General features: G+C 36.1%; 1 protein-coding gene and 1 pseudogene across 1 annotated transcript in view; one reads left to right on the forward strand and one right to left on the reverse strand.

Annotated features, from left to right (window-relative positions):
• The window catches only part of LRBA (LPS responsive beige-like anchor protein), a 762673-nt gene that overhangs the window by 560081 nt on the left and 174700 nt on the right, over positions 1-27892 (reverse strand). Inside the window, 2 exon segments of the mRNA XM_043969784.1 lie at positions 13324-13771; positions 14196-14367. Of these exon segments, the coding sequence (XP_043825719.1) occupies positions 13324-13771; positions 14196-14367 (620 nt within the window).
• LOC122730609 lies at positions 169-612 on the forward strand (annotated as a pseudogene).

Genomic DNA, 27892 nt, shown 5'->3' on the forward strand with positions numbered 1-27892 from the left:
AAAGCTATGGACCCCTTTTCAGAATAATTTTTTTAAATGTATAAAATAAGACATAAGTTTACAAAGGTAACCGATTATACTGAAATACAATTATCAAAGTAATTAAAAACAAGTCCATAGGACAAAGATTAAGAATCTCTGCTCTTTCCACCATTTTGCAGTGCCGCTACCATGGTGCACATGAATGTCCTGGGGGATGCTCTCAAAAGCATCAACAATGCAGAAAAACAAGGAAAACGCCAGGTTCTCATTAGGCCGTGCTCTAAAGTAATCAATAGGTTCTTAACTGTTATTATGAAACACGGTTACATTGGCAAATTTGAGATCATCAACAATCACAGAGCAGGAAAAATTGTTGTGAACCTCACAGGCAGATTAAACAAGTGTGGTATAATCAGCCCCAGATTTGATGTTCAATTGAAAGATCTGGAAAAGTAGCAGAATAATCTGCTACCACCCCGTCAGTTTGGGTTCATTGTGCTTACAACCTCAGCTGGCATCATAGACCATGAGGAAGCAAGACGAAAACACACAGGAGGAAAAATCCTGGGATTCTTTTTCTAAGGGTGTAAAACATACATACAAATAAAATGCTCCAATGGAAAAAAAAAATAATCTCTGCAGTAGGAGCATCTAGGTGGTACAGTGGATAAAGCACCAACCCTGGAGTCAGGAGGACCTGAGTGCAAATCCATCCTCAGACACTTGACACTTACTAGCTGTGTGACCCTGGGCAAGTCACTTAACTCCTATTACCCTGCCAAAAAAAAAGAATTTCTGCAGTAGAGGGAGATAACAATACACATAACGGAGTGAGTGGTGCACTTTGGACTAGAAAATTATAGTGATTGTACCTGGCCCATATCAGAGTAAACTGACACACAAAAACAGGGCTGCCAACCAGGCTATGGAGAAGATACCTTGTGAGCAGACAATGAAGCAAAGCATGATTGGGATTGCTTACAATAGTGAGCTTAGTGGGACAACTAGTCCCTAGTCAGGAGAGTAGGGCACCAGCGCAGAAATTCCAAAGACGAAAGATAAAAGAGATACTAAGACAACTAAATGCCACGTCCTACACAAATTCAATTAATATTTTACCAACAAAGACAGGCCCTGAAATACACATATCCAAAGAAGAAATACCCCTTATTCAGAACATGGTATAGATGGCCTAAGTCATCAACAGAGAAATTGGTTTCTATGTTAAAATACTGAGCACTACAATGATAAATATTGGCTAACTTGCCAAAATAATGTCTGGTCAGCGTCCATAGACAGCAGCTGAGAAGAGGGATTGGGATGTCTGTTATACTGAGGGAAGAAAGCTCCGGAAATTAAATAGCTATGCAGCTAAGCAGAACAGAACCCCAGAGTGAGATCAGAGGCTAGAACCATTTATATCACAGCAACAATAAAGCTTTAAATGGAAGATTTCATGAAACTAAATTGCTTCTTTGTCTTTATTATTTTTGCCCCAATTCCTCATTGTTGCTAGCTGCAAAATCTCTCAGAAAATCTCTACAGTACTGGGGGATAATAAAAGATCAAAAATAAAGGTAGAAGTAGAAACAAAATACAGAGATATGAAGAAAATACTTAGGCATCATGACTTAAAAGAAAAAAGACAGAAATTGCAGCCATGAGAAGAAAAATTTTAGTTAATATTCACTATCTACCTAGAGAGTACAAAAAAGCCTTTAAATGGTGCTACTGGATGAGACACGTACAGGGAAAGCAAAACACTGTTTGGGCAATGGGGAGAACTAGGGACATAAGTATGTTCGAATCCTAGCTCTGATGCTTATTGACCATGGTCATCCTGAACCTCAGTTACCTCTTCTAATGATGATTATAGTAATATCTATACCACTTACTAATTTAGAGGACTATGGCAATGCCCAAATCCAGTGTTCTTTCTACCACACCGAAGTATGGTTACCATCTATTTTTAAACTTCATGAACATATAGCTAGGAACACTATATTTGATGTGTGTCCTCATAATTGAATTTGGAACAGAAAACTCCACCAAGGTCATGTTTTTAAGTCAAATTATACCACTATTCCAAAAATTGCTAAAATACTTTCCTAAGTCTATAAAACATCATCTCAATATCATTAGAACAGGCTTATTCATAAAGCAAGGACTGATATAGACAGACCCATAGTATTAAATAATTAAGGTTGTTATGGAATTTCCTAACTTAGAACCATGTTTTCATGAAGGGTTACATAAAAATGTTCCCTAAAATGCAAGTAAAGTTAAAGAACTGAAGCACAATTCATGCAGAGTCAATAATATAAAAATCATATATTCACATATCACATAATTGCCTTTACAGATCATTTCAACTTTGATAGAATCATCTCTATAAGATCTACAACAAATATTCGGCACATCTGCAAATTTAACAATCAATTCATGTTTTAAAAAATATATACCACATCTATACTAGATGATAGAGATGGCTGCCAGGATACAAAGTTGTGTGACATTACTTAACACAAAAGTAAAAATAAACATCTTGTCAAAAATCAACATTTTTCACTTTTTTTCAATTTTTTAACCAAATATTTGGTATTTCTTCTCAGTTTGTTAGAATTTGACATAAAGCATGTTTACATACTTGCCAAATTCACAGAAACATTAAGAGTTCACTTTAGTGGAAGGTCATACAAAGCAATTACAATTATTAATTGACTGCTATGTGCTAATTACTGAATAATTATTTTAGTGCTATAATAGCTGATTTAAGAAACCTCAAATTCAATATTAAAATTTTATTATTATTTTTTTACAGTTTTTTTTTAAGTGAGGCAATTGGGGTCAAGTGACTTGCCCAAGGTCACACAGCTAGTAAGTGTTATGTGTCTGAGGCCGGATTTGAACTCAGGTACTCCTGACTCCAGAGCCAGTGCTCTATCCACTGCGCCACCTAGCTGCCCCTAAAATTTTATTATTTTTAAAATTTAATTTAATTTTTTATTTTTTGGTGGGGCAATGAGGGTTAAGTGACTTGCCCAGGGTCGCACAGCTAGTAAGTGTCAAGGGTCTGAGGCCAGATTTGAACTCAGGTCCTCCTGAATTCAGGGCTGGTGCTTTATCCACTGTGCCATCTAGCTTCCCCCAAAATTAAAATTTAAAAACGATAAGCAATGACCTATTTTGGCTGATATCAATTCTATACCCTTTACAGTATTATTGTCATCATTATGAAGCTAGTGTGAAGAAGACTAAAACCTTCAATATATGGGCTCTTTATCCTCTTCAATCTATTATGACTCCTGCAAGAGCAAATCGGTACTAGTGAATTCTCTCCTTCAACAAAATGGATATAGAAATTCTATTTTGGCACCACAGAAGGCTAATAACTTGAAGCCCACATTTCATGCACTGCCTTTTAAATATATTCTAAACGACAGAAAGACAATTCTGTTTCAATTTAATCAACAGTGTTATTTATGGGATAAAAATCAGTCTTTCAAATAAACTATTTCTTGCCTAGCAGATACCTATCAAAATACAATAAAATTTAAACATTACATCTAATTTAGAGCATTTTATGAGGATTTCATGTAAAGGCTAATTTAGTAAAATCCAAACTTTTGTTTATAAACTGACACATATAATCATTCAAGATTTAGAAAGGTTGAATTCTCATCATTCCATTGACTTTCAACAACTATCTTCATTCTACATATTATCTAGTAGAAATTGAACTATTTATTTTACATGGAAGATTTATAAAGTTAGATTAAATGGCTGATTAATGAAATTATGTCTAAAAGCCAAGATAAAAATGTGAACAAGTTAAAATTTAGTTCATTAAAAAAAGGAAAAACTTCATAAAAAAGACTCACTGCACAAGAATCAGTTGTTTTAATATAAATTAGGCAAATTTTGTAAAAAAAAAAAAAGTAACCAAATGTGGCAATAACGTTTGTAAAGAATGCTACATCTTTTTTTCACAAAATATAAAATACCCCATATTTAAAGTGGTTTTATCACAACACTTTACACGAATGTTTGCAAAAAGAAAAAAAAAGTCAACTTATATGCTTGCCTTTAGCACTTTAGTATCTGAGAATCTAGCCGAAAAACCAGATCAGGCCTTGAACTTTATCAAGATAAGCCCCTGCCATCCACTAATCACCAAAGTGGATCTCGAAATAAGATAAGAAGAAGATTTTTGGCATGGAAATGCACACAAACACCTTGCTGTTTGCAAAAGCCCACAACCTGGCAGGCTTTCAGCAAAGCTTCAGTCATGTAGCTGTTACTGTATACTTTCCAGCTATAGCTTGAAAGTTGATAATCCCTAAGATATGAGGAGTGTTCTGATTTCTGACACAGCATTCCTGAGATAAATGCATGATCAGAAGGATGCTTTGAAATTCTCAGAGATATTCCATTGCTACTTGGCTACATGGGAATAGCTTTTAAATAGATGTCTCTTCTTTAACAGAAGAAAAAAAAAGCCTTCATGTTAACTCACTGAGTTGCCAGACAAGAGATTAAATAAAAACCATATATGGCAAAATCCACATTCTGAATTCTTAAGTTCCAAAACTTCCTCCTATGCTAATCAGTCAAATCCTTGAGATTAATACAATTTTGAAATGACTGAATTCTTGAAAAAATTGTAACAATGGATTTAATTTTCACACTATTTTTAAAACAAAAATTTACAAATAAGAAAGCTCTTATAAGATCAAAAATTTCATTAATTATTCAATAAATGTATTAAATGAAACAATCCCATCTAAATTTTTTCAAGTCATATACATATTTTTAAACATATATGCTTCTTAAATGAAGAGGTGAAAACATAACCCTCCCTCTCATCACCACCCAAAAAAAATTTTGAGCTTTCTTCAGCCATCACAACCACTTACACACAACAGGATCCCACTTGAGATCTGACTTCCCTCTTTCGGTGGTGGCACAGTTTATCTATTCACAAATGGTCAAAATCAGTGTTATCTTTGATTTTTCCCTCCATACATGCCACCATCAACCCAGCTGCTAAATCCTATCAAAACACAATCTTTTCCCCATTCAACCCCTTTTTAAATTCCCAATGATTGCATATTATTAAATCCTCTTCACCAGTTCTCATGGACTATTGCAATATCCTCCGTTTCCTCATGTCTCCTGCTCCTTTTAATACATTTTTCATATGGCTTTTGGGAATGATCTTAATGAATGGAGTTTATTGTGTCACTCTTCTGCTCAACATCCTTCAATGCTCTCCACAATCATTAGCCACAATGCCTTTCTCAACTTCTTTCAACACTCCTCCATGCACTCCATACAGAAACAAACTGTCCTCCTCCTCCCTGACTCTTGTTCATATCCCACACTTTCCCATCTCTTCACCTTTGACTATACTGTTCCCCATATCTGGAGTGCCTTCCCAGAAGCAATTTCCTCCTGTTAAAATCATATTGTAAGATTATTTACCAAAAGAACTTTAAAATAAAGATAGGTAAGTGGTGGCTGTTTTTGCTTGTTTGTTTTTTTGTTTGTTTTTTACTGAGTAGCTGAAAATGGAGGGGGGAGAAGGGGTGCCGAGGGGAGAAGCACATTAAAGGAAAGATTAAATGAAGACTATAAGTGAGAGGTAGAGAAAGCAGAATAGAAACTACTCATACACATCAGGCAAATTCTAGAGTAACTTCTTGAATTCTGACAAAAATGAAGAGCTCCTTGAATAACATTTCCTAAAACAGAAGATGCTTTCATTATATGAACATATATGCTCATTCTACCAAAACAGTATACTCTGTTATGTACTAAGAATAACTATTACAAATACTGCTATTTATGTATAAAATAATAATTTTTTAATAAAACAGCACTGGAATGACTACTCTTGTGATGAAATGCTGTACTGTGGATCTTAGTCAGGTTATGCTTAAAGAAAAAAGAGAATTTACTTAGGACATATCCTAGGGAAAAGAGACCAAAAGAATCACCTTACTAATTTATATAGAGTTGAATTAGGTTAGGAGAGTCACTCTTTTCATATAATATGTACAAAGACTCATCTATACAAGCACAGGTAAATTTTATTCTGCCATATGTAACCTATAATTTGGGTATTTCATAAAAAACCAGCGGTAACATAATTTGTAAATGCACACCTTCAGAACAATTCAAAAATATCCTTATCTAAATTCTAAGGGGATATTAACACCTACACTATTAAGTATAAATCAAGATTTGCTTACATGGTACTGTCTGGGGGAAAAAAGAAAACTGAAACCATTCTCCCAGTTATATAGTTCTGCTGAATACACAGTTTATTTCACAAGTAAATTATCACTGTATTTAAAGATTCAAGTTACATGGAATTATGTAAATATAATGAAATGCTAATTAGCTGTGTTATGAGTTGTAATGTATGAATGCTTTTAAATGAGAATGAAAATCAATTTAAAATGTTCTCCATAGATGCAACTAATCTTTAAGGACACATGAGTCAGGGCTGTCATCATCTAGACAAATCTAGTGATTTCAATGGTATAGGCAGGGAACTGAGAGTAGGCCAACAGTCAATAAGGAAACTTCCTCCACCAATGTATATTTACAGTTGTTCTGCAACTTATAATCTTAGAGTTGTGTTGGGTAATGAATGGTCAGATGACTTTTCCAGGGTCACAGCCAATATGCATTCAAAATGGAATTTGAACCCAAGTATTCCTAATTTTGAGACTCAATCTGTAATGATTATACTATGCTGGGGCAGCTACGTGGTACAGTGGATAAAGCACCAGCCCTGGATTCTGGAGGACCCGAGTTCAAATACAGCCTCAGATATTTGACACTTACTAGCTGTGTGATCCTGGGCAAATCACTTAACCCCCATTGCCCTAAAAACAAACAAACAAAAAACAAACAATTATACTATGCTGCCTGTCTTACAAACTACATGAAAGAATTAAATGTATACAATAATGAATGTGAAATTCCTAGAAAAACTCAGCTTGCAGAAGAAAAAGAAGATAAAGTTATTTATTCAAATCTCATTTCCAAGTGAGAAAACTAAGGCCTAGCAAAGTGAAATAGTTTGCACAGTATGTCAATGAAAGAACCTGGTTAAAAGTCCATGATAATCTAAAATGGAAAATCATATCTTTGTATTAATCAACAAATATTTCATATTACTATTATGTACCTGGCACTAAGCTTGGAGCTAAGCATACAAATGCAGACACAATCTCTACTCAAACGAAACTTCTATTTTAAAAGGAAAGATAATAAATATATATTTTAATATATACAGAAGAAAAATATAATAGGTACAAAAATTAATATAAATACAAATACCAAAAATATACTGTGTATGCCAACTTTAACCTCAAATTTAAATCCTAAAATCATTTTAGCCAAATTGCAATTGTTTTAATTTGCAGAAATAAAAGGTAGGTGGAGAAGGAGGGCACTAACAGTTGAGGAGAAAAGGACGGGCTTCATACAGAACAGCAGTTTTCAAAGTGTGGTACAGAAAACCCTTGGTATACCCAAAATACTTTTAGGAGGTCTGAGAAGTAAAAACTTTTTTTTTTTTGGGGGGGGGGGGGGGACGCGGGGCAATGAGGGATAAATGACTTGCCCAGGGTCACAAAGTTAGTAAGTGTCAAGTGTCTGAGGACACATTTGAACTCAGGTCCTGCTGAATCCAGGACTGGTGCTTTATCTACTTTGCCACCTAGCTGCCTTCTCAAAACTATCTTTATAAAAATACTTTATAGTATATCTGTATAATAATACTAAGATGCTTTCATTTCTAAAATGGTATGTAATGATTGGAATGATGCCACTTGCTGGAGACTTACTGTAGGAAACCTCCACCATGAGGAGAAGGCCTCTGAAGGCAAGGCCATGCAGCTTTTCTTTGGTGTCAGGAAGTGACGTTTGCTTGTGGGAAGAAGGGGCAAGGCTGACGCTTTCCTTTTTCATCAGGACTCTGGTGGAGAAGGGAGCTAGAAATGCTCTCTCCCTTTAATAGATAGATGAATCTAGGCCTTTCTCTCTCTTCTTACCAAATTCTTATTCTCCTTAATAAATGCTTAAAAGTCTAACTCTTGCTAAAGCTTATACTTTATTAGCGACCACTCATTAGATATTTTAGACAGACTAGCTAGAATTTTAGCCCTTTACAGGTAAATATTGATAGATATAACCCACATACATAAAAGTTCTCTTTGGGGGAAGCTAGATAATTTTTGCGAGTATAAAGGACTCTGCAGATAAAAAACTTTGAAAACTGCTGAAGTCAAAGGTAGTGCCTGTGCTGCATCTTGAAAGAAGAGTGGAATTCTATAAGGTGAAAATAAGGAGTGAGTACATTCCAGGCATTTAGGAAAGCCAGTGCAAAGACACAGAAATAAGAGATGGAGTGTCATATGTAAGGAAAAAAAGAAGTCCAGTTTGGTTGTATGTGGAGGCTGGAGAAGAACACTGTGAAGAGGCTGTTTGGGACAAAGATGTGAAAGGATTTTAAAAACTAAAGATTTTGTCTCGAAGGAAGCAATAAATGCTGTTGGATTCAAGCAGGAAGAGAAAAGCATATCAGTTTTAAACATTCAATGGACAGTCTGTGACGTGAAATTAAAACTTAGGAGAGATACTGCTGCTAAGTAGATATGCCTGGAAGTAATGTTCGTGAAAATCAGTAAGTCCATAGGATATGACATGGTCATCAGAAGACAAAATACAAAGATAAAAGAGAACAAGGTCTATGACAAAAATATGGGGTAGGTGCACAGTTGGCGAAAATGAAAATGGAGAGCATTTTAGGCACAAGACATAGCCAAAGAAAATGCCTGGAGTCAGTTAATATAGAGTGTTACAGTTAATTAATAACGAGAAGCACATTTGTGAATCATTTAGAATGTGGGAGGGTATAAGACATAATGAGACTAAAAGGGAGGAGGGATTTTATTAATCAGCTTTGAACACCAGATAATTTTATATTTAACTCTGGAGTGAAAGGGAAACTCGAGTTTACTGAGTAGTGTGAGAAATAATTATTAACTGCTATTTTGGGGGACCCAGTGATCTCCCCTTCTTTCTTAGTCCTTATTCCCTCCAGACACACTCTAAAAGCAAGTTCTCATTGAAAGCAAGATTCATCTGGGTCAAACCCAACCCAAGCTTACAAAGGAGTTTGGGGTGGAAACAGATCCTTTTGTCTATTTAGCTGAAGGATTTTACTGATGAGGTTTAACCTGCACAACCACACCTACATGGAAACTATTTGCTCTGATCAGCTTGGGTGGGGGTCTTACATTCTTCTGTCATTCTTATCAAGATTTGAGTGATCAAAGTCATGTATCCCCAACTTCATTTAAATAACACACCTCCAATTAATTAGAAGGGTACATAAACTGAGACCCCACCATCATTAGGGGTCTTTGATCTGAAAGAGATGACCAATAGACCTCCTTTTATTAATAACCTGCCAGTCAATTAATAATGATTCAATTAACCAGATACTTCGTCTCTCATATTTTTAATCATCCCAGCAGTAGCAATGTCAGGGGAGAGAAGGGAGAGAACTCTAGAGATGTCACAAAACTAGTCAAGAGGCCTTGGCAAGGAAGTGGATTTGGAGGACAGGGATGTGAATAAGGAGTGGAAGATGACACTTATCTTGTGAGCATGAGTAACTGAGAGGCCTGCGGTGCCTCAGAGAGAAGACAATAAAGACTAAAGAAGGAGACTGAGGTTTGGAATCAAGGCAATTAAAAGGACAGTGGTGTTCTCAAAAGTAACAGTTCAGAAGACTGGAGGATTTAGCAATGAAGACAATAAATTCTGTTTTGGACTCTTTAAATCTGACATGACATGGAAACTTGAATTTTAAAGATGCAATATGTATTTAGTGATACAGGACTGTGGCTCAAGAAACCAGGCCTGGATAAAGAGATCTGGTAGTCATCTGCAAAGAGATGATAAATGAAACCATAGGTCATCAGGTGAGAGTATAGAGAGAAAAGAGAATTAAGCCAAGGTCAGAGCCTTTGGGATACCCATGATGAGAAGAAATGGCATGAATGAAAATTCAGGAAAAGAAAGTAAGAAGGAGCACTCACAATCGTGGAGGAGACTACAAAGCACACAGTGGCCTGAAGACCCAGAGAGGAGGACAGAGGAGGTCAGAAAGGATGAAAAGCTTTGGAGGTAACTCTGGAGACACTTGAGTTGACTAGGGAGATCAAAATCCAGATGTCACAGAATTCCAAAGAAAAGAGGGGAGAGGGGATCTGGAGGGCCTGAATGTCCACAAGTTTTTCAAGAAGTTTAGCTAAGAAGGAATCACTTGGATTCATCAGTGGAACTCAGTACTGACTCTGCCTGGACACCCTTGCCAAGAGTTAGCACATTCCCAAACCTGACCTCACCGACTGCCAAATACACTGAACACCCTGCTGCAGAACTCCTCTTCCTCAATGGGGTGCTCTCTACCCCCATTCCCTCTACATCTATTTGCCCCTTTTTTCAGGTGCTCTGGAAAGGGGGAGGAGGAGGAGGAGGAAAAAGGATTTCTATAGAACTGTGTGTTAAAAACAGCTAATCAAAAGTAGGTAATGCAATCCTACTACTCCACTGTAAATGACTCCTTATCCTACTCATCGCAGTAGTTGTTCCAAACTTTATTCACACCATTTCCTTCTCCTCAGGACTTTGCCTAAAATATTACCTCCCAAAAGTGAGTCTATTTGCCAAGAGCTCCCTCTTTTTTTCTCTTCATTTCCCGCAGATATTGTCTCCTACTCTGTCCCCCTTCATTCACTTCTTTGATGACATCCTCCTACTTACCAAGGCCAATCCTTCTACAGATACTCAATCCCATCCCATCTCAGCTTCTCTTGGAGAAGCTCTCTCTCTCACTGGCTCTCTATCTCTCCAAGTGCTATCTCTACTTCCTCTCCTCTCAGTCCTTTGTGGACCCTTAACAAAACTGATTCCAAATTCATCACTCAATTGAAATTGCGCTCTCCTACGTTACCAAATGTCTCTTACCTCCCCAATCCAATGGCCTCTTTCTTATTCTCATGGTTCTTTACCTCTTTGCAGCACTTGACACTGTTGAACAGCTTCATATTGTAGACAATCTTTGGAATTTCATTAATTTTTTTCTCTGCTTTCTCCCTTTAATGGTCCCTTTAGTGAAGCTTCAGCCACAGTGTGATCAGCAGAACTTGAATGTCTCCCAAGGCTCTGTCCTGGACCCTCTTTTTTCCCCTCTACTCTCATACCTGGTGATTTCTTCAGTGCCCATAGGTTCAATTATTATTTCTATTCAGCCAATTCTCCATTCTATTTGCCAAGCCTAACTAAGCCTTTCACCTGAGCACAAAGCCCACATCACAAACCACCTGATTTATATTACAAACTAAATGTACTATAAGTATTTCAATGAGTCCAGAAAAGACCCCATCATTTCCCCCCAAAACCTACCACTCTTCTAAACTCCCTGTTACTGCAGAAGAACCATCTTCTTTCCAATTACACAGGTTACAATCCCAGTTGTGATTTAGATATGTTTTCTCTACCTTTTATAATATATAAGATCGGGGCAGCTAGATGGCGCAGTGGTTAAAGCACCGGCCCTGGAGTCAGGAGGACCTGAGTTCAAATCCGGCCTCAGACACTTAACACTTACTAGCTGTGTGACCCTGGGCAAGTCACTTAACCCCCATTGCCCCGCAAAAAAAAAAAAAATTTTTTTTAAATAATAATAATATATAAGATCCTTGAGGAGGGATTGGTTTTGCTTTCCTTTGTATCCCCGACACTTAAGGCAGTACCTGGCACATAGGTGCTTAATAATGTTTACTAATTGATTGATAAGAGGAGAGTTTGGGATTTACGTCCTCCACACAGTTTAGATCTTCCCAGTAAAATAGGAGGTGAGGTTCTCAGCTAAGAGTATGGAATAGGGGGAAGAAGTGGAAGGCTTGAGAAGAAAGGCAAAAGTTTGCAGTTTAAAGGCAGAGATGATCACCCAAATGTTACACTGCCTCAAGAACCAAGTACAGTGTCTGCATGCAATGGGTTTTACAAATATTTCTTTTTGTTGTTGTAGCATAATTAGAATAAGCTGAGACCCATAATAACCATTCTGAAGCAGAAAACTGTGATTTGAATAGAGAAGTTCTAGTATATTTGTTTTTTAAAACTGTTATTTTACTTTAGTTATATCGTGCATGATTCATGATTACAAATAATCTGCAACATAGCAAAGATTGCATTACAAAAGCTACTTTTGTAAACTAAGTAAAGCACTCAGAATGCATTCTACTACTGTAAATGTTATAATCAGCAGTCTGTTATTCCACAAAAGGCTGTCAATGTCAATGATGTAGATGTCAGGGAAGAACAGCCCTAATCATACTACACTAAGATCCTAAAAAGGCAGAGAGGAAGAGGAAAAAGGGAGGAAGAGAAAGACAAAAAAGAAAAGAGGAAGGAGGAGGAGGAGAATAAACAATAAGAGGCGATTAAGAAATAAGGAAAAAGGAGAAGATAGAGTAGGAAGAGGAAAATGAAGAGGAAGAAGCAAAAGAAAAGGAGGAGAAAGAAAAGGAAGAAAATGAGAAGGAGAAGGAAAAGAAAGATGAGTTTTTTAAACCTTCTTTAGTACAAAGACATTTCTTGGCAAAGTTTTTAAATGGAAAAAGTTTTTTCAATGGATAAATTTTGTCTTGCATATGCTCTAAACTCTATTTTTATATTTCTCTCTCAAGATCTCTTAACCTTTTAACTCCAAGCCAACCCCAGCACCCTCATGCTACAGCACCTCAATTGGTTCTATATTCCACAAAATCACTTATTTCCCCCCTCACTCTTACTCCTTATCCCAACCAGATTTCCCATTTTCTGAGTGCAAATATTTAAAATTAGGGATTAAGAATAAAAGAATCTGATAAAGATATTAAGGTGAAATGACATATAATCCTTTAGCCATTTAAGAGTTATTTTTCAGTTTTGAAACTTGACTATTTATCAAAAGATATTTCCAATATGTGGAATTTCAGGCAAAGAATACAGTGACAATTTTGTGCCCAATTTGGGAAAGATATTTTAGTACAGGAGACATTTATCTTGTGCATAGTAATGCACAGTAAGATTTCTGGGGTTTAGTTAGCTAAAACCTTTATGTTTTTGTGCCCTTCATATCTGAATCCACACCCTCTATAAAAGTTATAAATGTGGTTATATCTAAATTCATCTTCTATTTCTCTTGGTTCTCTTTCATACTGAAAAAGGCAAACATCATTGGAGGAAAGTAATAATTTATAGTACCTGTCAAAGGATCGGAACTGCACAGGTTGCTCAGCAGAAAGATCACTAAGAGTGCCCAGGCAGGCCGGTGGAAGAAAGGAAGGATCCACAGTGACTCCATCTGCAGGCATGTTAACCAAGCTTCTAAGAATGTCCTTCACATTAACGTTTTTTGCAGCTGATCCGGGAGGTACAGTCTTGGCATCTAACTCACTGGCTGCGTCATTTCTGGAGTCCGGAGATTTATTCACTTCTAAAGAGAGTGTGCACAAGACTTCACTGATGGCGTCAGGGCCCGCACTAACACACTCGGGCCCTCCAGGAACAGCCTCTGCCACATTACTCCCTATGCCTGAAGCCGATTCTTCCCCACTACCAGAATTCCTCCTTCCGACAGATGCTACACTTGCAGAGTCTTCCATTGTTGCTGGAGGTAATGGGCTGCTGGCTGCTGTTATAGATTCTAAATCTAATCCCAAAGACAAAAGTTTAAAAAAAAGAAAAGAAAAAAGAAATTGATTGATGCTTCAAAGAAAAAGTGCTACTAATAACCATTAAATAATATATGACATCTATGGAATGTGTGGGATTCTCTTAGAAAGCAAATAAAATGATGGCTTATATAATATATAAGATATTAGGTTGCTTTAAAAATTACTGCAAGAAATTAAGTTGTTAAACAAATATGCACAACTTCATAAACCCATAAATGCATTTCAAATAGCCATTCAACCAGTTTTCACTCACATAAAATCACCATATAGTAGTCATGAGCAAACATTCACTTCCGTTTCATTAAATATTGCAATTGAAGAAAGATTAGTATTAGTACCTTGAATATACAACCTTTTACAGCTTTTTTTAGTGTCAAAGAAGAGCATATAAAATCTTACCAGTTGATGTTATATCACCACTTTCATTGCCAGATTCTTTCAAAGACTCATCACACTGAGGTTGGCGCATTTCATTTTGAGGTTCCAGAATGTCTCTGTACTTGGACACCATGAGGACAGAGATGAAGTATACTACAGCCAAGGCCAGGAACTGAGCTTGCTTGCTATCCTCCTGGGGAAAGGGGTAGAAGGAGTAGGAGAGAAGAGAGAGTCGAGTGAAAAAGAGTTACTTTCGTTATGACTGGATTATAGTCATATTGGTACTTTACTGTTTTGTTTTTGTTGTTCTTAGGCTTTGTTTTTTGTTTGTTCTTGGAGTGGCAACTAACTGAACATAAACAGCACACCAAACATTTACTAAGCAAGAGAATATATTAAGTTCAGAGAATATAAAAAAAATCAAAAGAGTCAAAAGCCTCTCCTCTCAAAGAGCTAACAATCCACTGGGGGATACAACACAAATACATAAGTATAATGAGCATAAAGTGAAAAAATATTAACAATTTGGGGCATGAGGGGCAGTTTCATGGCAGATGTGGCATCTGAATTAAGCCTTAAAGAAAGAGTTATGAGAGGCACCAATGACCAAGGAATATATCGCAGATGCAAGGATCATCCCAGGCAAAAGCAGAGGCAGAAGATGGAATGTCAAATTTGGGACTAATTCAACGGTCTGGTTTGGATAGAAAGAATTGATGAAGGGGAACTTCATAAAAATATGCTAGAAAGTTATCCAGGAGACAGGCTGTAGTAGGGAGCCTTAAATGTCAGGAGATCAAGTTTTAAACTTCCCCCCAAAAAATAGGTAGACACTGAAGATTTGGAACAAATGGGTGATATATTTAGATCTCTGACTTAGAGATTTTGCTAGTCATACAGGGGAGGTACAGGAAATGGGTAGAATTAGAAAAAGGGGAAACAAGGCCATGACAGCAATTCAGACATGATCTGATGAAAGTCTAAGGAAAAACTCCAAATAGAAAGAAAACCAAAGATACTAAAGAAATTGAATCACCAAGACTTGAGAGATATACTACTAATATACAACAAATTAGATATGGGGGGTGAGGAGGAATGAGTGAAGGATAACATCAGAGAATGACACTAAGAGGCTACTTGTGCCTTCAAAAGAAAAAAGGAGTGTAAAGGAGGGATAAGTTAGAGGTTTGGAAAAAATAATCATAATATCCATTTAGAATTTGAGGTACTTTTCTCCAGCAAATGCCCACGTCAGATGATGACATAAAAGTGTAGTGAAGGGAATAATGTTCAAAAGTCACAGGACCATAGAGTTAAGGATGGAAACAACCTGTAAAGCTACATCTTTCAAGCTCTTCATTTGTTATGTGAGGTGACTGAGGCCCTGAAGGTTATGTTCTCAAAGGGCACATAGAAGTAGCCATCAAAGAACTCTGACTACAGAGCCAGCACAATGAAGACTGCACTATGTTACCGTCCTGAAAAAGGATGCAATTCATTGAATAAGCAGAGAATGTTGGCAAACCAACCTAAAACTAGGTGAAGTAAAAGTAATTCAAGTAAAATAACAAACATGGAAAACTGAGAGACCCGAAGGGGCAGAATGAAGAACAAGAATTCATTTCTCAAGCGTTCTGTTCTATGTCATAGGATTATAGATTTAGAGCTGGAAGAGATATTAGTAGTCATCTGGTCTAATGCCATCATTTTACAAATAACGAAATTAAATGGCTCCTGCACAGCCACCCAATAGTATATAAATATACTTATTTTGAGTAAAAAAAAATGAAGATCATATAGTTTTAATGAATTAACCAACAACACAAAGCTAGAGTGACAAAACTAAGGTTTCGTAGACAATGTGCAGTGCTCTTTCCACTACTCTGCACTACTTCTCTTTATTAAAAAGACTTAAAAAAACAATGTAACTTAACAAACAGAAGGTTGGATGTTGCTGGCTGTTTTCAGGTACTTGTCCATAATGAAATAGAACAGGGGAAATGCACTTATATAGCTCTGATTTTATGACAAGCACTCTAATCACTGGATATACAAAGAGCAAAAGATGACAGTCCCTACTTTTAAGGAGTTCACATTCTGAAAACATGCTATAAACAATTTATAAATATTCCTGGTTGTCCCTTGCTGAGCTTTCCAAGATCATAGGACAAAAGTTCTTAACCTTTTTTTTTTTTGCATCATGGACCGCCTCGCCCTTAGATGTCTAATGAAGCCTTTGGACTCCTTTGCAGATTTATTTTTAAATAGATAAAATAAAATACATAGGCTTACAAAGGAAACCAATTATGTGGAAATAGTTATCAAAGTATTTTACAAAACAAGTTCACAGACAGCAGGTTAAGAAACCTTGGCATTGAATAGGAATGAATATCAAATATTTGAGATGAGTTATCTTAGAAAAACAATTTATATGAAAAAACTGCACATGAGGCTTGAGGTTCTTGAGCTCACTTTCCAGGCCTTCAACACAATGACCAGTAGTGGGAGGTAGCACAGAAATCATTAACTACGACTTTCTCAATGTTCAGATTAGAAAGGTAGCACCCAGAAAGCACAAGTAACTTGTCCATAGACACAAAGCTAGTTAGTTGGTTGGTTGGTTGTTTTAAGTCAGAATGAGAAGCCAGGTATTGTAACTCCCAGGATATGAATTTTCCACATAAAATATGCGGCTTCTAATACAGATGGTCAGTAGTTACCTTTGATAGTATAAGACTAAAACATCTTTAAAATACTGTTATTTGCTTGGAAGGATAAGACCTAATAATCTCCATGAGTAGGCACTTCTAGAGACAGAGCTCAGACTCAAAGATCAGACCACTACTGGATTGTACTGCTCTAGCAAGCAGCTTCCCAAAACCAGCAGAAAAAGTGATAGGGAAGAACAAGATACACTTTGTGTTATCACCAGGTTGAGGGAAAAGGATTGAGTAAAGATACAATGGTCATATGCAGTTCCCACATCATATAAATAATGAAGTTGGTCATTGGAGTGCATTAGTCAATGACCTTGATACGGTTGAGATAAGCCTTGATTCTAACAAGTATATCTTCACGGTTTAAAAAAAAAAAAAAGGGGGCAAGGTCAAATGAGAATATACATTAAAAAAATAATATTAAAATTGTTCTTATCAAAAGAACTTTACACTACTATTAGTAATATTTTGAAGGTAATAAAGTTCCCTGCAGCCCAGAAGTACTCCAGGGGCAAGATCAAAATGACACAGAGGTCAGATAAGTACAAGTTAAATAGCAGTCTCAGAACACAAAGTCAAACCATAAAATAATAGATTAGACCAATAGAAAAATTTGTGAGACTATGGAAACCACAGAATTTTATCCAGAGCAGATGTAAACAGTTCCAGACTGCCCTATAGAAGAAGTGGGAAATTATTTTAAAATACTCTTTCCTTCCTATCTGAGAAGGGCAAACTTGAAACTTATTTTTTTTCTCCAGAAGACTACAAGGGGAATTGTGAAACTACCTAAAATATGGACTCAATAGAGGGATACAAGCCTTTAAATACAATCAGTCTTGAATCCCAAAACACCAGAAAACTAATATGGCATCTACGATGGTCATCTCTACCCATATGTAATATGTCCCATGGTACCCTGGAATTATACTATTTCTAGGTCAGGACTTGAATGTACTACCTAAATAAGCTGATAGATCTATCAATTGGCAGCTTCTTTCCAGTGGGAGTCCTTTAAATGCGCTAGGACTCACGAATAAAGTTCATGTAACAAATGACTGAAAAATGGTTCTACAGTACAAACAGTATGCCTCAAAAGATGGCTTGCCAGGCTAGCTGGTTTATCAGAAATTCTATCTGTTGATGTAATCAGAAGGCCTTTGGTTTCAGGTAGAAGCACCCCAGAGCCAAGAAGGTCAGTGGCACAGAATCTGATCAAGAATTCATGCTAAATGGTAGGTTACTACTTTAATGGTATTATGGAATCTTGCCTAGAACTCACAGATTTTCCCTGCCAATTAAAGAACATGAGATGCAAACAAGGCATTCTTTCCTCTTTTTGGTGTCAAAACAAAGTCTGTGAGGTTCTTTATCCCACAATATCTTTAAAGTAAAATACTACAGGTAGGCTTTAAAGAATATAACCATCCAGTCAGAATATGGCCAGCAGGAGGCAATGGAAGATCACTTTGTAAATGATAATAGTTGGAAGCCAGCACATTGCAAGAAGACATTGATGGGCAGAATGAACATTCTGTGAAAAAAAAAAAGTCCTAAATCTCAGAATAAGAGTTCAAGAAAGTGTAGACATGTATAAATGATATTTGACTGTCTACTGCCTCAGGGAGGGACGAGGGAAAGAGGGATGGAATTTGGAATTCAAAACTTTAAACAAACAAAAAAAATTTTTTTAAAGTGCAGAAGTAGAACACAGAACAAGGAAGAAAAATAATAAATAAAGATGAACAATGAAAGGTGCACAACCAAAGTCCCAAGGAGAAATATAGTGATAAAGTCACAACTGGTTGGGTGGAGAAAACAAGCAAGTTGTAACTCATCCACAGAATATGTTCTCTGGAGAGCCTAAGTTACCAAGGCAAGAAAGACTTCTCAGCAAGAAACTAGCTCAAAGAGTATCTTGATTTCTTCACCATAAAATGTTTACATAGATTTTTTTACTACTTATTTGCCCGATATGATTGGCTAATTCTTTTTTTTTTTGGGGGGGGGGGGCAGGGCAATGAGGGTTAAGTGACTTGCCCAGGGTCACACAGCTAGTCAGTGTCAAGTGTCATAGGCCAGATTTGAACTCAGGTCCTCCTGAATCCAGGGCCTGTATTTTATCCACTGTGCCACCTAGGTGCCCCATGATCGGCTAATTCTTAACATGTACTTAAGGTACAACATTAATATTTATCTAAATTACAGTACTCATCCCTTCAAAACAAGGTCAGTTTCCATCTCCTTCACTACAAGTTTCACTAACCAACTCTGACATCAGCGATTAACATGGAAAGCCTATAACATTTAATGCCACCAGCATTCATTTGGCGATCACGTAGCTTATCTTATGCTGCTGTTCATCTCTCTGCAGATGTCTTGTCTACTGAACTAGATTATAAACTCCTGGAGGACAGGGGTACTCTCCTGGGTCTCTTGATATCCTTAGTATCTACAAGCCAAACATCCTCAGCCCCCTCCAATCACATCTGGGTTCCAGCTCCACTTTACTCAAGCTTGGCACCAGGTGTCCACACCATGTTACAAATATCTACACACTGCCTTTATGAGCATGCCCTCCTCTACTTTCCCCTTTCCAGCTCCCCTTTATTATCCTTTCTTCTATTTCTTTTGCATTTGACACAATAAGTGTCACATAGCAGGGAATTTATAAATGCATTATCAATTTTTCTAAGCATTCAGGGCTTTTGTTGATGTTGTCTATGAAGATGTTGACAAGAAAGATGATGATTTTCATCTTTTCATGATTACAATAATAAAGATACTTATGACTTGTTAACAAAAAATAAAAAAGATGATTCTTTGATGTCTCCCAGAAATTAACACAGGACTTGGACCAAGAAATAAAAATAAGAGCAAGGAAGAGACAAAGTTAAACATATGTAGTATATATGTGGGGTTTTTCACTTTAAAAAGAAAAACTTTTACTTGGTATAGAGGTAAAAGTCATGCTGCAGATGTGTTTCAAGAAAAAGCATCTAAATATATCATTCAGTCAGGAAAAGTAATGCACATTTAGTGTATAGGGAAACAGTAATGTAAAAAGAGAATTGTGTGTACAAGAAAGTATACACATTAAAATTGCCCTGAATCATGTTATATAATAGAGAGTAAATCGACTCAGATGAGGCAGACTTAAAGAATCAGAATGAAAGTTCAAAACCATATTGTTGCAATAAAATATAACCAGATGAATATAGGTATGGCATTTGAACAGTAAAGGAAAAGAGAAAGCAATAAGAAAAGACTCAGGGAAAAGCAAGGTAAAACAAAACAGGTAAATTCAGATTCTAAAAAGGAACAAAGAAGAGAAATCACAATCTGAAATCTAAAGGCAAAAAAAGAAAAAAGATAAGAGAGAGTAGCTAGAGAAAATCATGAAAACAAAAAACAAAGTTTCAAAAATAACTGGTCCACTCTACATAAAATCCCATCCCCCAAAAATTAGGATTCAGAAAAAGAGAACAGAAAACAATAATTAAAGAGGAAAAAAGACGAGTTAAAGGTGGAAGGAAAAGAGTGCAAAAGAAGGCATAAGCAACTCATTGAAATTATATAAATGTAGTGAAATCACACCCCAGAAAGACAGCATTATATTGCATTTGGCTAAAGAGGTAAGTTTTGAGGTTCACAGAAAAGAAAAAGTGAACTGAATTTCAATATGCAAAAAAAAGGCCACATACGAATGAAGGGGGAAAACCATGCAGGGGTAAGATTTTTGTGTAATGCACATAATGCAGATGCTCAAAAGATATAGGAGACCTGGAGTAGAAGGTATTTGATTACAGATGTGGATTAGGCATGGAAGGTCAAATTTGTGAATGTCTGTCCATCCCTTGCCCATGCCCACATCCATTCCCATGCCCATGAAATAGAAAAGTTTTTTAAGGGTAGAGTTCCTTTCCTGCACACAATACAAAAGGTAATATTATAAAAAAGATTTTACCTGCATTTCAGGTAAAATGGGAAAGGGGAAGATATAACCAAAATAAAAATGTATTAACAACAAATATTTAGAATCTATCTCCAAAAATAAATAGTGTAAAAATTCTTTTTATTTTTTGCACTGGATAGAGAGAGGAGGTAACTCATTATTTTATTGATCTGGGGAAATTCCTCTACCAATGCAGGTCAGCATCATCTCTACAACCTATAAATGAAATTTATACAAATATATAAGGATAAGAGCAATTTTGCCACAGAGGTAAAAGGATATAAACACAATTTTCAAGTAATCTAACATAAAAAGAACCATATGAAATAATGCTCAAAAGTCAGTTTTAAAAGCAACAGACATTAAAATAATTCTTTGGTTTCACCTTCTACCCATCAGATTGACACAGCTGCCCCCAAAAAGTGAAATAATAGGAAATTTAGGGAAGTTTAAGTGAAATAATACAGAATAAAATGAGTGAACCAGGAAAGTAATTTATGGAATGTTTACAATAAGGTAAAGGAATACAATACTGAAAGACTTAAAATGAAGTAACCAATCATGGCTTAAACAAAAAACAACAAGTAAAACCTAATAATAAATAATTTTCCCCACTTCTTAGCAGAGAGATTACGTAGACTAGGTGTCAAAGGAGCCATAGCTTTAAAAGCATGGCCAATTCATGAATTTGTTTTCCTGACTACACTTCATAGTTAAAAATAAGACCATCTAGCTTAAAAGAGTATACTAACAAACAGCATTTGTGTTACTATCATTTTAAATACATTGTGATGCATAAATTTAATTGTTTTAAAGGGGTTAGAATTTATATATTTACTTAAATATTTGTTAGTTGATGCTGATGTTTAAGTTCGTAAAAGAAAAAAACTTTAAAATAAACAGGAAAAAAACTTAAATGAGATTGATCAAAAAGAAAGAAGGCCTCTAACCCTTTAAAGATCAAATCGATCAATCGATAAGCATTTATTGACACCCACTATGTGCCAGGCACTGCGATCAGTGCTGGGGATACAAAAAGGGACAAGCCCCTGCCCTCGAGGAGCTTACAATCTAAAGGGGGAGACAACATGCAAATAAATATATACAAAGCAAACTATATGTAGGATAAATAGGAAATAATTAACAGAGGGAGTCAGAATTAAGAGGGGTTAAAGGAAGCTTCCAGTAAAAGATGGGACGTAATAGAAGGCAGGAAAGTCAACAAGCAGAGAGGAAGAAAGAACATTCCTGGCATGGGAAACAGCCAGAGAAAATGCCTGAAACCAAAAGATAGTGTCTTGTTCCAGGAAATCAGTGTCACTGGATCTAAGAATACATGGTAAGGGGGCAGCTAGGTAGTACAGTGGATAGAGCACCGGCCCTGGAGTCAGGAGGACCTCAGTTCAAATCTGGCCTCAGAAGCTTGACACTTACTAGCTGTGTGACCCTGGGCAAGTCACTTAACCCCAACTGCCTTGCCAAAAAAAAAAAAAAAAAGGAATACATGGTAAGGAGTAAGGTATAAGAAGACTGGAAAAGTAAAAGGGCTAGGTTACAAAGGGGCTTTGAATGCCAAACAGAGCATGTGAATTTGACCCTGGAGACAAAAAGGAGATACTGGAGTTTAGCAGAGGAGTGCCATGATCAGACCAAGGCTTTAGGAAAATCACTTTGGTAGCTGAACATAATGGAAACTTTTAAAAGAGGAGGAAAGCTTTCTAGGGAAGTAAGCAAGACCAAATTAGATCCTGCCCACCCACTAAAACTTTTAATGAAAAACAAAATGTTTTTAATCAATTCTCCACTCAAGCACCAAATTTATATTGTTAGAATACAGATCTGAACATGGCACTCCTCCATTCAAAAATCTTCAAAGGCTCTATTTTGCCACAAGTATAAATTTTAAAATGCTTGGCCAGACATAAAAACACAATATGGCTCCCACTTAAACTTCCATGTTTTACTTCATATTATATCCCTTCACGAAGCCACATTCAAGTAAAACCAGCCTGCCAGCTATATCCCTAAATCAAACATTCTATCTTTGGGCTCTGTACATTTAAACAAATGGTGTGCCCCTTGTCTAGAATGCAATCCCCCTTGAATTCCACCATATAAAATATCTAGTTGTCTTAGAAGTATAGTTTGAGTATGACCTTCTACATAAAGCTATTCTTCATTCCCTTGTAATTAGTATTTTGTACTTCAGTCATTATATACAGCCACACACCCACAAACACACACACATATATATTTTGTATTTACTTATCTACAAATATTTAATTTATGTAGTTGTAATAATTTACTTTGATTCTAATTTCCCTACCAAGAAGAATGACCTTTACCCTGAAAATAACGGAATAAACATGGCTAATGGAATTGATACTGTAACGATTGGAATGACGCCACCTGCTGGAGACTTACTGTAGAAGAGTTTCACCCATGAAGGGAAGGTCTTTGAGGGCAAGACCAGGAGTCAGGAAGTGACATCTCAGGTGTCATGATAAATAACAGTGTTGAATTTGGCCTTGACATCTGTTACGAATTATATTAGATTTTCTAATTTCTCATAATGGCATGAGGATAATTAGGCAGATGATGCAAAAAGTGATGAAACAAAGATAAAAATTATTTTTATTAATTAATATTGCAGCAATTGTCTTCTCAATTACCCTCCATAAGGGGGACTATAGTAATATTATAATTTTAAAGAATGTTTCAATTTTTGTTTTATTATATGTTTCATGTGTAACAACTAAGATTATGAATTCCCTTAGACATGTTTTTGAGAACTTTCATTGTTTGATTTGATTATTGACAAAGCTATTTTAAAGTTGTGTTAAGCTCAATTTTGTAGGAAATTTCCTGTCTGATTACCAGTATCCACACATCAACCCCTGAAAAGACTTCCATTCCACGACTACACCTAGAGGACATCTGAGAAAAGACTTTCAGAGACTTTAAATGAACAGTTTTGTTTTGTTTTTTTTCTCTTTTCTTTTTCTGTTATAATATACACCATCTGTAATATGTATTCTATGCAGAGGCCCTCCCTTTGCAAGACTAATGTCAAAGCGTCGGTTCATGAGGACAAAAAAAAAAAATCGCCCCTCTGGACAAAACTTTCCTCTCTTCCTTTTCTATATTGTTGTTCACATATTATTAGTTAGCAATAGTTATTATATTGTTTTACTGTTCCGTCAAGGAAACATTTTGTTTCTTGAGGAACAACAGGGGGGACTGTAACGATTGGAATGACGCCACCTGCTGGAGACTTACTGTAGAAGAGTTCTGCCCATGAAGCGAAGGTCTTTGAGGGCAAGACCAGGAGTCTTTTCTTTGGTGGGAGGAAGTGACGCAGGTGAGTGGGAGGAGGAAGGAAGAGACTGGTGCTGACTCAGGGGCTCTTTCCTGAGGACGCTGGCGGAGAAGGGAGCTAGAAATGTGCTCTCCCTTTAATAGATAGGAATCTAGGCCTTTCTCTCTCTCTTTACCAAATTCTTATTCTCCTTAATAAATGCTTAAAAGTCTAACTCTTGCTAAAGCTTATAATTTATTGGCGACCACTCATTAGATATTTTAGACAGACTAGCTAGAATTTTAGCCCTTAACAATACTCAAGGCATATATGGAGAAAGTAAGAAAGCACCTACTTGTCCAGGATGAATTCAAGTCACCTGGCTCAGAAGAACATGAGTAATCAAAGAACTGGCAAGTGTGATTACTAAACCACTATTATGGATATATGACCATGTTAAATGGTACAGAATGGAGAAGGGCAAATATCCCACTTTTCTAAAAAGAGTAAAATGGACAATTTTGTTTTTGTTTTTTTTTTTAGTGAGGCTATTGGGGTTAAGTGACTTGCCCAGGGTCACACAGCTAGTAAGTGTTAAGTGTCTGAGGCCGGATTTGAACTCAAATATTCCTGACTCCAGGGCCGGTGCTCTATCCACTGCACCACCTAGCTGCCCCAAAATGGACAATTTTAATAACATAAAATTAAAATGTTCTTTCCACAAACAAAACCAAGTTAGCCAAAATTAGAAGAAAAGCAAGTAAATGGGGGAAAAAATGCAAAATTTTCTCTGATTAAGATCACATTGCTCCTACATGGTTTGAATATCTAAAATGCTAAGATTTACCACTGTGGTCAAGCTCCAATAGCTTGTTTTTCATAGTAGAACTCAAACGAATTCCTATTTTTAATTTAAATGTCATTTAATTGTGGATTTGTCATCTGATCCTCACTGCAAATTACTGCAGAGGAGAAAATTTTTAATGTAATCTTAATTTTACTTCATATACTGTACATTCCAAAAAAACAAATAAAAAACAATCCCTCCAAACTTTTAGAAATGTTATAGAAATACTACCAAACATATCACTGTAAAATTGTATAATGTTGAACTTCACAGAAATGAAAAATAAAATCTCATGTAAATATACAAAAACTATATAGCAAAAGAGTCTTTAAAAAATCTATGGAAAATAAAAGTTGCACCATTCTTTAAAAAAAATGATCACATTGCTAAGATTATAGGGAACTGTCAAAAGTATGAGAATAGGGCCACTGCCCAATTAACAAATGGTCAAAGGATACAAACAGGCAGTTTTCAGAGGAAGAAAATCAAGGCTATCAATAAGTATTTGAAAATAGGCTCCAAATCCACCAATAATTGTGGAAATACAAATTTTTTAAACTCTCACATCAGGTTGGTAAATTTGACAAAAAAAGAAAATGACAAATACTGGAAGGACTGTGGGAAAACAGGTACATTACTACAACAGTGGCAGAATGGTAGTGGTCTAGCTATTCTGAAAAGTAATCTAGAACTACTGGGCATACTATTCAATCTATCAGTGCTGCTGCTAGGTCTATACTCCTAAAGAGTTCTAAGAAAAAGGGGGAGAAAATCACACATATAAACATATTTCTATCAGTTCTGTCTGCAGTGGCAAAGAATTAGAAACTAGGAGATGCCTTAATATTACTGCGGAATGGATAAATAAATTATGGTATATGAATTTGGTGAAATACTATTATAGTCTAAGACATGATGAAGGGAACGGTTTCACAGAAGGCTAAGAAGAATTGTATGAAGACTTATATGATATAGAGTAAAACAAACAGAATCTGGAGAACAATATATATAACAAGAATTTGGCAAAGACAAACTAGGAAAGAAGTATTCTGACCAACACATTGACCAACTTTGATTCCAAAGTGCCCATGATGAAACATGAAGCTCATCCTGTTAATACAGAGGTGATGGTCTCAGGAATTCCAGACTGAGACATGTTTGTTTTGGATATGGCAAACGTAAGAATTTGTTTTGCTTAACTATACATGTTGGTAACAGAGGTTTTGTTTTTCTTTATCATGGAGAAGCAGGATGGGGTGAGGGGAAGGGGAGAAGGAAGCATCTTTGCATTAAGTGGAAAAATAATTTTTTAAAGGGGGAATGGTGACTGCCAAGAGCCAGGATGGTTTTACCAAAAGGTCATGCAAGACTAAACTCGTTTCCTTTGTTAACGGGATTACCAAACCGATACTTGTAGTACACTAAAATTCCATTTTCATGCAAAATGGTATCTAGTATATTTCGCCAATCTTATATTTATGATGTTTATAAATTCTACTTTAAGTCTTTACATTTGTCCCTTCTAAATTTCAACTTATTACATTGTTCCCAGCATATTATCTGGCTGAGATATTTTTAGATACTGCTATTGAGCATGTTAATTATCACTCCCAAAATGATGTTATCTGCAAGTCTGATTAGTATTCAAACTAAGCATTATCCAAATCATTACTAATTTTTGAAAACTGAATAAAAATAGGGCCAAGGACAAATTTTTGAGGAAGACAAAGGTCTTGTTCTGTGGTGACATCAACTAATTAATGATTTCGTTGAATCTATTCCTTTAACTAGTCCTTAATTCACCAAACTGTATGTTATTACATAACTAAAAATTTCCCAGTCTTATATAAGAAAGAATCATTAAGACACTGGCGAATGCTTTGCTGAAACCTGGATAAATTATGTCTATAAAATTCTCCTGTTCTATTAGTAACTCTATTCATTGTGTTCACAACATCAAAGATGAAAAAAACAAAAAAAACAACTTTTCAGCAGACAAATGATAATTTTCTTCTTAATACCAGGCAAAGAGATGATATGCTAAACAACCTGATGGAATGTGTGGAAATATTATATACCAAAGAATCCAGAATCCCTGATGTACAAGAAAAATGGTAGAAAAGATATTGAAATAATCAGGAAAGTAACATAAAAGTACTAGGTGGTCCATACTGTATGTACATAGTATGTAGATCTTTTCACAAAATAACATACATTAACATTTTTAAAAATGGAATGTTGGGGGGGGCGGCTAGGTGGCACAGTGGATAAAGCACCGGCCCTGGATTCAGGAGTACCTGAGTTCAAATCCGGCCTCAGACACTTGACACTTAACTAGCTGTGTGACCCTGGGCAAGTCACTTAACCCCCATTGCCCCGCAAAAAAAAAAAAAAAAGGAATGTAGGGGGCAGCTAGGTAGCACAGTAGATAAAGCACCGGCCCTGGATTCAGGAGTACCTGAGTTCAAATCTGACCTCAGACACTTGACACTTACTAGCTGTGTGACCCTGGGCAAGTCACTTAACCCTCATTCCCCCCGCCCCCCCCAAAAGGAATGTAACAGTAGGAGAAAAAAATACTAATATAAAGGCTGAGACTAGTCATAGAATAAACCAAAGAAAGACAATAAAAGAACAAGAAGTTTTAGGTAAGGCTAAATGTGGAGGCCTATATTATATTTATATTCTATGAAACCTCTCACAAGAAAATTAAAAACAAAATTATGAAGAAAAGAGATCTAACAGTGAAAAAAACCGTGGAACCAAGTATTGCAAACATATCACCAAAAATACTAAGCAATAGTTAGCAAACTACAAAGCCATAAAAATGGAAGGAGAAAAATCAGCAAAACTAAAGATATAAAATCGTAGAACTGGCCGGTAAAATTTATTGCTATATAA

This window comes from Dromiciops gliroides, chromosome 6 (assembly GCF_019393635.1).
Source record: "Dromiciops gliroides isolate mDroGli1 chromosome 6, mDroGli1.pri, whole genome shotgun sequence".
Classification (NCBI taxonomy): Eukaryota; Metazoa; Chordata; class Mammalia; order Microbiotheria; family Microbiotheriidae; genus Dromiciops; species Dromiciops gliroides.